General features: G+C 40.8%; 1 protein-coding gene across 1 annotated transcript in view; it reads left to right on the forward strand.

Moving 5' to 3' along the window:
• Positions 1-249: 249 nt before the first annotated feature.
• LOC143283050 (chloride intracellular channel Clic-like) overlaps positions 250-13589 on the forward strand; it is a 20687-nt gene continuing 7347 nt past the window's right edge. The window contains exons 1-2 of the mRNA XM_076589056.1: positions 250-420; positions 11401-11754. Coding sequence (XP_076445171.1) covers positions 358-420; positions 11401-11754 — 417 coding nt within the window. The 5' untranslated portion in view covers positions 250-357. The remainder of the gene's footprint in view (positions 421-11400; positions 11755-13589) is intronic.

A 13589-nucleotide genomic window follows, 5' to 3' on the forward strand; every position in this document is an offset into this window, starting at 1 on the left:
TCATTTTAGCTCGTCGGTGTGAGTGCGCGCGCGCACACACACACACACACACACACACGTACACACTTTATAGTTGTCCGCTATGTTTCTGAGGGGGTAACAGATGCTAAAAGAAAAGCATGTTTCAAATTAGAAATAAAATAAATAAATAAATAAATCAGTGCTTGTTTTGTTGTATCGTATATGGCTTCTATTAAATTTCAGATTGTTTTGCCAAAGTTGAAACTGAAAGGAGAAATCGACAATCACGTGACCGGACCAAGTACCTGCGCATGTGCAGAAGAAGAATTGATTGGGCGAGGCTCTGCGTCATTGCCTGAAAAATCCAAGTCGACGACTCAGATTTAGTCAAGCAAAATGTCTGCAGACGGAGCTGATGGCGATGGAGGACCTAAACAGAGATTTGAGCTGTATATTAAGGTGAGTTGCATGTCAGTTATGTAAATAAAACTGATGATGGATGTTGCTAACATCATCACAGGAATGGCGGCGAATGTGGTTCAGTGCCCAACCCACCTGAACCAGTTAAACGTCTGCTGCAGGCGGGTGTTCAAGTGGTGTGAGTTGTTACATTGTTCAGACATCCGCGTGTCCCCACTTAAGTTATCCATTCATCGATCAACAACAACTGAAGTGATTGTTTCATAACACTCCATTGATCAGCCTCGTTAGTACCAAGTGTGTCGAGAATCAGTGACTGGGTTATGTCGACGAAGCACAGCAGACGTGGGTTGAGTCACTTGAGTTTCGAAGTCGATTTCTACATCAGTACACCTGGTCCAGTAGCAGCAGTAGCATGTCAGTGTGGCTTTATCCACACTGCTAGTGGTATGCCGTTAGAGCGAAGGAGATAAGACACGGAATGTTATCTACGTTTCACTTTACATTGAGCTGGATAGAAGATGGGAAACTGCACATTGGTCGTCCGATGTTTGAAACGTGTTGCTTTCCGTCAGCAAGCGCATGGAGCCAGGCCCAGCTTCTGTGCGGAAGTTGACTGAGCACAGAGATCAGCAACACTTTCACGAAAGTGATGTTACTGATGATTGGGCCGTTGGACGTGAATTATGTGCAGAACAAATTGATGTTGAACTTGAAGTAAAATGTTACGCTATGACAGTTAAAATGTGAAAGATCTCACCACAACTTGCCATTTCTGGTTGACTATTTAGGCATAACAAACTAGTGCATTTAAAACATAAATTTCTGTGTGTGTGTTGTTGTTTTTTTGTTTTTTTTTGAAGCAGCTACAGTTAACAGGTCATTTATCCCACTGAAAGTGCAAAGGGTGGCACACACACACACACACACACACACACACACACACACACACACACACACACACATTACATCAATGAAAATGACAGAAGTTTTGCTGAGTGCTGCCATCATTTGATTGTATATTAAAAATTAATACTTTTATGTTTTAGATGTATTCATTGACTGATTAAGAATATAATTATAATAAATGGACATGATGGAAATTCATACACAAATCTCAAAAGACCATTGATAATGACAGTGAAACTAGTTATTTCACTTTGACTTTTGTATTACCACATGAAATTAAATACCTTATTAAAAACTACTGAAAAAAATGAATATTTCATTTTATACAAATACAGAGATTGCAGCAGAAAAGTATCTGTATCACTTTTTTTTTCATGTTAGACTCATAAAACTTAATGCAGAACTGTTGGAAGCAAAGCTCAATTTCGTGGTTTTATAATCTTGCTTTGAGACATTTCATAGAATGAATTGTATGAAATGTTTCAATGTACTATCACGGGAGATCTTATAAAATGATTCACTAATTTATTTACAAACTAAGCACAGATTAAACTGAATACTGTGTGTCATTGGATGTATTGAATAAAAATATTGATAAAATAACTAATTCTAGTTGTCTTGTGAAGCTTTTATGCTGAGATAGCAATCATTTCAACATCTTAAAACCATATTCTGAGAAATAGTAAGACTGGGATAGGCACTGAATGACTGATACTTATGATAATTTTCTTTTCTTTTCCAAAAATATGGGATGGTCTATACAGGTTGAAACCAATTTTTGTAGACAGACATGCCAGATCATTACTGTAGGAAACTAGGAAAGTCATATAATGATTCAGGCTGTGAGAACCAAGATAAAAGTGAAGGTGAAGACAAGACAATAAATCTTGATAAAAGTATGTCAAGAGGCTGATGAGTAACAAATTCACAGACTCAGTGTCTGTTCAGACATGTCTGAAAGATTTTATGATAATGTTTACAGCTTGGCCTTTAAACTACCCCTGGTGGCAACAGTTCTTAAATTAAAACTTAAATACCTGTGCAGTGATAATGTCTGCTGCATTGCATTATGTACATATATACATATACATAAAACAGTTTCTTAGTTGAATGCATATTAGTATAGTTCATCAAAACTTATGACCCAGCTCTACATTACTCATGGAACAAAGATTATCAGCTGTTAGTTGACTATGTTGTCTGTTATAAAAGTTTTACTTTGACCAATTTCACTTGTTTTCACCCCAACAAATCAGTTAGGTAATATTGTGTGATTTGTCACAGTTTGCTAATGGAAGATTCATGCTTCAGCACAGAAGAAAAGAAATGTGATGTGAATGCCATTCCGTGTGTGCATGTGCATATATGCATGTGTGTGTGTGTGTGTGTGTGTGTGTGTGTGTGTGTGGTTTTTGTTGATTTTTGTAAGGGAACTGTCAGTGTCATTAGTATATGTGTAAATTCATTCTGTGTCATGAAGGATACATAACCTTAAGTTTGTAACATTTCAGACATGGGATACTGATTTGTGCGCTGAAAATATTAGAAAGTAAGCAAACATCATCAGTCTGCTTGTTTGACTAGAAGGGTTAGCAGTATTGTTGGGAGATCTATTTTTCCTTTATTTCTTTTTTCCAGGAAATTAAACTGAATATCAGTTATTATATAAAGGGTGTGGGAATGGGAGGGCCAGTGCAGACAGTGACCATTCAAAGAGTTCTGAACTTTTTTTCCTAATACAGCAGGCTCTTGCAGTTTTTCACTTCCTGGGGTTGACATGGTAGCCTCACATGTATATATATATAGCCCTAGATGGGGTGAAGCAGTTGATAGAAACTGTGCAAAGGGCAGGTCTGTTTGGTACAAGCCAGATGTGGCTGAAAGGTTGGCATTGTGCAGACAGCAGCGGTACAAGGGGAGGAAATTCCTGTTTAGTCACAGCTGCCTCACACCATGTCCTTTCTCCTCCTGTTCTCATCTGACCCATCCCCCCCTCTCCCCACACCTCCCTTGGCCCTTTATCCACCCCTTCCCCCACCCTCCTCCAGCCCTCCTGCCCCTGGCTGCATTTGCATTCAGGACAAATGACAATGCCCAGCTAACCTCTCCAAATGTTTTGCAGTTTGTACACATTGTGCAGTGCCCTTTTGTTTGTGCGGGGGTGGGAGGGAGTGTGTGGGAGTATGTGGGAGCGTGTGTTGGATTGGGGCGTGCTGAATCATGGAATGCCAGTGTTCGCATCATGGGAGGGGAGGTTTGGGAAGTGTCTGGAAATGAGAGAGGGAGTTTATGCATACCTGTGAATCAGTGCACATGTATGTGCACGCCATCTTATCTACTTGGCAGGGTTGCTAGAATTTTAAAATAAAAATTGTTGGAGAGATTGGATGGCATTTAATTAGTTGTGCTTTTCAACATTTTGGTGTTTTTTGTTGTTGGTTATTTTTTGTTTTTTTTTGTTTCACCAAATTTTTATATTTGAAATAAAAGTTTAGAAATCACAGTTCAGAAGCATAAGAATAATATGAATTACTATTTTATATGCTGTGTTATTGCTTTCTGGAAAAGCAGCACTAGAAAATTCCATATTTTGTTGTTTCTGCTTTTTTTCTCTCCGTTTTCGTTGGTTGCCTGTACTCTGCATTCATGGTCCTTTCGGCATTTTTGTGTTCCACAGTCCATTGTTTCCTTGTCCGTTGGCAGTCAGTGTTCCACAAAGTCCTGTTCTTTGACTTGGTCTTTGATTTAAAAATTTATCCATGATATATATATATATATATATATATATATATATATATAATGGTCTCTGTTGATTGTTTGGCAATCACTGAATAAGCATCAGTAAATAAACAAATAATCACAAAGAAACCCTTTATTTTTCTCTGCTTTCACACATTAGAGGAAATATATCAGGAGCAGGTGGAGGCAATGGATATAATGTAGTGTAAACCAAGTATGTATTTAGTTGATCCCACTTCATGGTTTCAAAAATCAAGGAGAGCAAATGCAACTAGAAGTGGACATCAGAGGCCTTGGATTTGCTCCAGTTGGTGTTGTTGGAACAAATGATATTAGAATACCACCACGGTTTATGCAGTGTGTTCATTGTTACAAATAGTAGTACCATACTATTATTTCCACTGCATGTAATAAATGGATAGATAAGCAAGGAAGGAATTGGGATTTTAGAAAAGCATTTGACTTTTATTCTGAGGGGCTAATGTGAACATTGTGTGGCCGTGAAGACCAGCCTCTTTTCCATGAAAACCAGTACAGGGAAGCTGTGGGCCCTGTTGATGTGGTGTAACTGTAAGGCAGTCTTGTAACACTGTTTTAAAGTATACATGCACCATGCTTGTAATTAGCCAAAGATAGTGGCTGTGCAATTGATCAACGGATCTTGCCCACCCCCTGCTTGGACCTCATCAGTATGTACGGTCACAGTTCATAAAGATCTACAGTTGTTGTCTTGGTCACTGAATGATGTAGCTCAACATGCACACCACCTGTTGAGGCCTGACAATACGTCTGACTTATATACTAGTTATAATAATGATAATGAATTGATAATTACAATGGATTCTTAACAGTACTCAATCCAGAAAACTGCCCCTAGCGCTTTACAAATCACATGCTATGAAACATAACACATTACATCAGTGTTGCATATACACACCAAAATGTACATGGCAAACAACAAACACAGTGCATACATACATATTAGACATACAGTGAGACACATTTATATCTTGCCCCTTCCCACATGCACACATACACGCACACGTTTATTAATCAGTTCACTGCCTTCAGTTAATATTTGTAGACTTGCTGAGAATGAGGCTCCTCCTTTCTCTCTTGATACTACAGGAGTTCTGCTATATGAAACATGATGGATTTTGTAAGGTGGATTGGAATTTTACCTAAGAAAAAATGTATTCTTCTTGGCTGATGAAAAGGACAGCGTCAGTTTGTATCAGTTTTAGTTTTGTGTTCTGCAAGTTCTTACACTTTTCAGCACATTTTAACAGAAATATAAGTAGATGCCCTATTTCAGTCAGTTGAATTAGAATAATTCAGTCACAAACTTGAGTTGGACACTTACACAGATTTTCCCTTGTTGTTACCCAGGTTGGTGATTAAGAGTTCTACCATTAAAAAGATAATCAGTACAGAAATGTGGAGTACATTAACTCGAAGCATACTGCTTAGAAAATCAGAAGGCATGTGTTTAAAGCCAGATTGGACAAACAATATCGGGATTGAAACAGCCATGTCCTGTTTCACACATTATGGGCTATTCTTTCCTGTTGTTTTCCTGACCTCGACACACACACACACACACACACACACAATTCTTCAGTATTCAGCTTTGAAAGCCTCATTTATCAGAAGATGACATAAGAAGCTAGCATTGTAATGACTTTACTGTGTGTGTGCATCATACACATGAACTATAAAGCCAACTTGAACAATATACTACACCCATTTGCTGTGAGTCAGTCCTTGTTTGAAAGCAGGGGAACTGGTTTTGAGGTTCTGCTGACCCTGTGGGAATTTTAATAGGTTCAAGTTTTGTTTGTCGCTTAAAAAAATTGTCAGAGCACTGATTGCAGAGATGACAGAGTAGGTGACTGTTCAGGTAAGGAATGGTATAACAGTCATCAGTGTTCTATAGTAGGGGAAGGTAGAGCAGTGACAGATGACTGTTGAGGGTAGGGGAAGGTAGAGCAGTGACAGATGACTGTTGAGGGTAGGGGAAGGTAGAGCAGTGACAGATGACTGTTGAGGGTAGGGGAAGGTAGAGCAGTGACAGATGACTGTTGAGGGTAGGGGAAGGTAGAGTAGTAACATGACTTCTGTGTAGGGGAAGGTAGAGTTGTGTACGAGAAGCTCTGACCGTGATAACCGCACACTCCGACTTTATTCTTAATCACATTTCTTGCCTTTCTTACCAAGTTCTGCCATTTACTGCTTGCTTATAAATGTCTACCAGTCCATTGGTTTTCTCGTGCTCAGGCTCCTGCCTGAACCAGTGGATGAGATTTTATATTTTTTTCTTGCCCAATTATGCATTGTTTCAGTGGCATAACTTCCCCACTACTCATTCCAAGTCCCTAAACACATTCCACACCCAGGTTCCTGTGTTAACTGTGATGCCAGGCCGCCTGGAGGCCACACACCAGAGGAGAGTCTGCAGTACTGCTGAGTCCTTCAGTGGTGTTCAGTTGTCCCTGTTTTTATTTGATTTACTTAGGACACTACCTATTGAACCTTCTACTGACAACAGAAATTGCTTCATCACAAGCCAGACTGAGTGAGCATCCCCCTTAGAGAGAAGACCATCATTTAGTGGATGAGATTTATCACTTATAATTATGTTGCTTGCAATGAGCATAACTCCATTCAGGGTTGTACTTTGTACTAGTGGATAATTATGGAAGCACAGTTGATGGGGAACTGACTCAAGTTTGTCACTTCTGGACACAGTAACGTCTGTGAATGCCATAACACACATAGCACATGCGCGAGCACACGCTCACACACACACACACACACACACACACACACACACACACACACTCACACAGAGTATGATTTAAGCCAAGTTAATTTCCACTCATTAATAGCGATGTGAAGGGATTGCATAGCTTGCACCAAGGTGTGGTCACATGAAGGAGAGTGACTGATGACTTGATGGCTAATGACAAGGTCAGGAAGATCGTTATGGTGGGTGGGGATGTGCACTGCTTGTCCCTTCTTGCTGCAGTGTAGGTCTGCAGAGTGTGTCTGTGTCTGTATGTGTGCCTGTGCTTGTGTGTGTGTGTGTGTGTGTGTGCGTGTCTGTGCATGTGTATGTGTGTCTGTGCTTGTGTATAAATGATTTATGTGTATTGGTGTGTGTGTGCGTGTGCGTGTGTGTGCATGTGTGTGTGTGTGCATGTGTGTGTGTGTGTGTGTGTGTGTGTGTGTGTGCACTGTGAGTCATGGTTGTTGACAAGGGCAGAGGAAGTCGGTATAGATGGGGAGGATGCAGTACTGTGGTAGTGGTTGCTATAGACAGGCCTGCAGTAGTGAATGCGGCGCAGGTCTGGACCATGTGTCAGTGTGTGTGCCCCAGTTATCTCCCTGTCACCACCACCTACACTACCTCTACAGCCTGAAATTTGCATCTCAGGAATGCAGTCCTTGTTGTTGGCTGTCGGTTGGGGTCAAGGGTTAAGGGGGTAGTACATGAACAAGTCTGTCAGAAGTGAAGTGAAGCAAACAGCAACATAACTTTACACCACAGGTGGTTTTGTCAATTAAGTGTTTTGTCTAAGAGAACAGCATTTAAACTTTTCAACATGGGTGGGTTAACTGGTTTTGTCAACAAAATGCTCTCTAAAACTAGTAAAAGAGAACAGCAGTTTTGTAACTTTTCAACACGGGTGGTTTTGTCAGCTGCAGAGTGTTCTCTGTATAAAAGAACAGCAGTTTACAACCAGGTGGTTTTGTCAGCAAACTACTTTTTATAAGAGAACAACAGTTTTGTAGCTTTTCAACATGGGCAGTTCTGTCAACAGTGTTCTCAGTATTATAATTTATAGATCAGCAGTTTAACTTTGTCTACAAAATAATCTCTGTAAGAGGACAACAGTTAAACTTTATGACACTGGTGGTTTTGTTAACAAGGTATGCTCTGTAAAACAAATTAACTTTACACCATTGGTTGTTTTGTACAGCAGTTTAGCTTTACAACACAGATGGTTTTGTCAACAATCTGTTCTCTGTAAGAGTACAGCAGTTAACAGTAGAACACAGATGGTTTTGTCAACAATCTGTTCTCTGTAAGAGTACAGCAGTTTAACAATACATCACAGATGGTTTTGTCAACAGTCTGTTCTCTGTAAGAGTACAGCAGTTTAACAATACATCACAGATGGTTTTGTCAACAATCTGCTCTCTGTAAGAGTACAGCAGTTTAACAATACAACACAGATGGTTTTGTCAACAGTCTGTTCTCTGTAAGAGTACAGCAGTTTAACAATACATCACAGATGGTTTTGTCAACAATCTGCTCTCTGTAAGAGTACAGCAGTTTAACAATATATCACAGATGGTTTTGTTGACAATCTGTTCTCTGTAAGAGTACAGCAGTTTAACAATAGAACACAGATGGTTTTGTCAACAATCTGTTCTCTGAAGAGTACAGCAATTTAACTATACATCACAGGTGGTCATGTCAACAATCTGTTCTCTGTAAGTGTACAGCAGTTTAACAATACATCACAGATGGTTTTGTCAACAGTCTGTTCTCTGTAAGAGTACAGCAGTTTAACAATACAACACAGATGGTTTTGTCAACAATCTGTTCTCTGTTAGAGTACAGCAGTTTAACAATACATCACAGATGGTTTTGTCAACAATCTGTTCTCTGTTAGAGTACAGCAGTTTAACAATACATCACAGATGGTTTTGTCAACAATCTGTTCTTGTCAACAATCTGTTCTCTGTATGAGAACAGTGGGTTATTTTTACACCATGGGTGTTTTTCACAATAAAATGTTTTTGCAAAAACAGACAAACAACCCCCCCCCCCACCCCCAAAACAATGGTTAACTTAACAACACAGGTGGCATTGTCAATGTTTTGCAGCCTTGTCAACCTGTGCAACTGGTGTGACATGAACAGGTGTTCGGGGCTGTGACACAGCTGGGTCCTTCAAGTATTATAAATGAAGGGGAGGGGAGGTTGGGTGGTGGGGGGGTGGGCAGGCAGCAGGTCCCTAAGATTGTCCTTGATCCTGTTGGGGTGTAGGTTCAGTGTACATGGGTTTATACAGCCTTGTGTCAGGAGGAATAGTTAAAAAGAAATGATCAGTGTTGAATCATGCAGAATGAAACCTTTTCTCCACCTAGGACATTTGTGGGCTGAAGATAAGAGTAAGTGAATGATAAACTTTTGGACTGCCCCAGACTTTACTGACTTCCTTTTTTCTTACAAGGGAAATGAAAACAACACAGGAACATGTATGCATGCTTTGTGAATGCATATACGCACAACAGTCTTGAGTCAGACAAATACCACAGGTCATTTGTGCAGATATTTATCTTGCTTCCACATTTCATGACTCTTTTTCTTACTCTAGCTTCAAAGCAGTATGCACAAGAAAGTTTCATTTAAATTGTTAAAGAAACTTGAGAAAGCTCGTGTTTGATTGAAAAACAAATTCCTGGTTTTCTTGTCATCCACATTCATACCCCAGCCATTGAAGAGGTAACTGCGGTTTTATTAGTGAACTGACCTGCTGGAAATCATGCAGTTGAGCCCACTCATAGGACTGAAAGAACACGTGAGTTTCAGCCCACGGATGAAAGAAATCATTGACAGGGACCAAGAGTTAGTTGTGGTTTTGGTGTGTGAACAGTGCTATAAATTGTGTAATGTTTGTGGTTGTGTGTGTTCTGACTTGACTCAGATTGGCAGGTAACATTTAAAAAAAAAGAAGGGAGCGGTATCAGTCAGTGGTGTGAATTTGTGTCATGGCAGTGGTTTGAGAGTTGTGTCATGGCAGTGGTGTGAGAGTTGTCATGTCAGTGGTGTATGTTGTGTCATGGCAGTGGTGTGAGAGTTGTCAAGTCAGTGGTGAGTTGTCATGTCAGTGGCTAGGGCTACGTCATTGGCAGCGCCCAAAAGGTCTGTAGTCCTTGTATGGTGGTGTGGGTTGTCCATTAATGGGCTGTGGGGTAGTGTGTGTTGGCAGGCATCTGACCCAGGCAGGGATCAGGAAAGTGGAGGACTAGACAGAAGGAAAGGGGACAGAGAAACCAGCTTTGTGTCCTTTGTCAGGGTGGAAATCAGGGAAAAGGGAGGGGTGTGTGCTATATTGATATTGATATGGATATATATATAGCGCCTATCCTCAGTCGGAGACCAAGCTCTAAGCGCTTTACACACACGGAGTCATTTACACAACAGGCTGCCTACCTGGGTAGAGCCGACTGATGGCTGCCATTGGGCGCTCATCATTCGTTTCCTGTGTCATTCAGTCAGATTTCAGGCACACACAACTACACACTAAGACAAACATGTAACATTTAACATTTTACGTGCGTGACCGTTTTGTTTATTTACCCCGCCATGTAGGCAGCCATACTCCATTTTCGGGGGTGTGCATGCTGGGTGTGTTCTTGTTTCCATAACCCACCGAACACTGACATGGATTACAGGATCTTTAACGTGCATATTTGATCTTCTGCGTGCGTATACACACGAAGGGGGTTCAGGCACTGGCAGGTCTGCACATATGTTGACCTGGGAGATGGGAAAAATCTCCACCCTTTACCCACCAGGCGCCACCGAGATTCGAACCCGGGACCCTCAGATTGAAAGTCCAACACTTTAGCCACTCGGCTATTGCGCCCCTCCTATAGAGCCATCATCACACCCACACACACACACACAAAGTTTCTGTGCATGTTGTTGGTGGAAGATTGTCTCAGTGGACTGGTCTCATGTTGAACTGGCCTTGCCACTTTGTGTTTTAATGTTTGAGTATAGTGTGTGTTTGTGTGTGTGTGTGTGTTTGCACAAGACAAACCGGATCATTTTGTACTGCTGTGGTGTGAGTTAGAGGTAGTGAGTATTTATTTTTTATTATTTTATTTTTCAGCAGATGCGATGTGGTGTGGCATATATAGATAAATTGTCCGCAGGCTCTTGACACCTTGAAACTGAAACCTGAAACAGAATGTATATTGGTGTCATATACTGTACCATGTCAAACTGATGCAAACCAGGCCTATCTGTTTGCTCCTCATGGCCAAAATTTCACGGCAACTCTGTGATAAGACGTCTCAGCTATTAGTCCGCCGTCTGCTAGCCCAGTGAAATGCCCTTATCGGTCTGGAGCTAATTACTCAATTTCAGTGGCCACCAATATATATTAACCAAACTGAGAGTATAGTACAAAATTCTCATTTGGTGTCATATACTGTACCATGGCCTATCTGTTTGATCCTCTTGGCCAAAAATTTTTGCGCCAACCAAGTGATACCCCATTATATTTAACCAAACTGGGGAGTATAAATAATACAAACTCCTACATTTTTGTGTGTGTGTGTTGTTCAGGCATCGGCCATCGACAAGGAGACAAAAGGGTCATGCCCCATCTGCCAGCACTGGTTCATGATCACCTGCCTTCTGGGGGAGAACCAGGACGACATTGACTTCAAGGTGTACACGGTGCAGGCCGACTGCCCCCCCAAGAACTTTGGGGTGGAGCAGGGCTGGAGCAAGAAGTTCCCCGTGGTGATGGTGCTGGCCGGGCACGACAAGAAGGGCCAGGACCTGACGGGCACCAAGTACGACACCTTTGAGGAGCTGGAAACCTTCTTCGAGAGCATCAACAAGGAGTGCCCCGAGCTGAAGCGCAAGAATGCCCCCAATGTGTCCGCCATGCAGGTGGTGGAGGACGTGTATAATGTGAGTCGTGTGTGTTTGGGTGTTGTGTGCGTTTGATGTGTGTGAGTGCGTTTGTGAGTGTGTCTGTGTGTGTTATGTGTGTGTGTAATGTGTTTTTTTCTGTGTGATGTATGTGTGCTTGATAATGTGTGTGTATAAATATGTGTGTGATTGTGTGTGAGTGATGAATGTGTGTGTGATGAATGTGTGTATGTGAGTGTGTATGTGAGTGATGTATGTGTGATGGATGTATATGATGTATTTGTGTGTGATGGATGTGCATGCGTCTGAGTGTGACATGCATGTGTAATGTTTGTGTGTATTGTATGTGTGTAATATAAGTGTGTTTGTGTGATGTATGTGTGTGATATGTGTTATGTATGTATCTGTGTGTGATGTAAGAGTATGTGTTTATACATGCATGTGTTTGTGAGTGAAATGTATTTGTGTGAATATGTGTGTAATGTATGTGTGTGATGTATATTATCATCTGCGTGTTGTGTGTGTGTGATGTATGTGTATGTTTGATATATGTTAATGTGTAATTTGTAAGTGTCATTGTGTGAGATTTATGAGTGTGATGTAAGAGTATTGGTGTGAAGTAAGTACATTTGTGTGGTGTATGTGTAAACTGTAAGTGGATATCTGTGTCAGTACGTGTGTGATGTAACTTATTGTAAGTGAATTGTGTTTGATATAAGTGTATTAATGTAATGTAACTGAACACAGATCACTGTCCTCACATCTTCTCCTGCTTTACTCATCAAATCATGACTGGTGTGTGAACAGTTGTGATAGTCAGTCGTGTCCGACTATGACCATCAGAACAGCAGAGGAGGCAGCTGCTTTTCTGACTATTTGGGCTAGAATTTGATTATAGTGGAGAGTGTCTTGCCCAAGTACATCCCCACTCTCTTGGCCAAGAGGGTTTTAGGACAGTCGGCATTGGGATGGTTCCCAAAGGCCAACTAGCCCACAAGGCTGCAGCACTAAGAGCCAGTGCAGTTTTGCCTCCTAGTTTGAGAGTCATTGTCCTTCACAAAAGACTAAGCTGAAAATGGTTTCCCACTGACTGGAGAAACCATTGATAATACAGCTCTTACTTTGTTGTCGGACCAAATGTAAACTTATGTCAATCTGTGATATAAGCCGAGTGTTGGGCAGTTCATCATGAATAGACATTGAACTAAGTGTCTTTTAGAAATTATTTTATGGCTGCAGTTACTTTATTCTACCTCAAAGTCAAATTAGCAAAGACCAACTCCAAGAAGGTTGTATCTCTTCTACAAACAAGATGAGGTCTACTGTCTAATGGCTGCAGTTACTTTATTCTGCCTTAAAGTCAAATAAGCAAAGACCAACTCCAAGAAGGTTGTATCTCTTCTACAAACAAGATGAGGTCTACCATCTAGTAGTTGTTTTAACACTGGCAGACATAACACCAGCATTGTGGATTTGTATGCATAGATCTGACACCATGGCCAGTCTTGACAAACATGCACTAAGCAGACTGGATTCTGCTCAACTCCAACTCTTGAAAAATATTTCTTTTCTGAAAGGAGATAGAAAGAGTTATTTGTCACTTTTATACTTTGACCATTTTGATAGAGATAGTTCTGGCTTGCATGCGGAAACAGATAATGTAGTTATACTGTTTTGATTGTCTGTGTATCTCTCCTTTGTGTGTGTGTGTGTTTGTGTAAGTGGTAAACTTTATGTGTTAATACAAAATATGGCACAATTAAAACAGTAATGGATATTTATATAGCACACTGTCCAGAAATCTGTTTTGGGTGCTTGACATCAGTGTTACGTACACACACCAAAATTTGACAAACTAACACACACACACACAC

This window comes from Babylonia areolata, chromosome 6 (genome assembly GCF_041734735.1).
Source record: "Babylonia areolata isolate BAREFJ2019XMU chromosome 6, ASM4173473v1, whole genome shotgun sequence".
Lineage (NCBI taxonomy): Eukaryota > Metazoa > Mollusca > Gastropoda > Neogastropoda > Buccinidae > Babylonia > Babylonia areolata.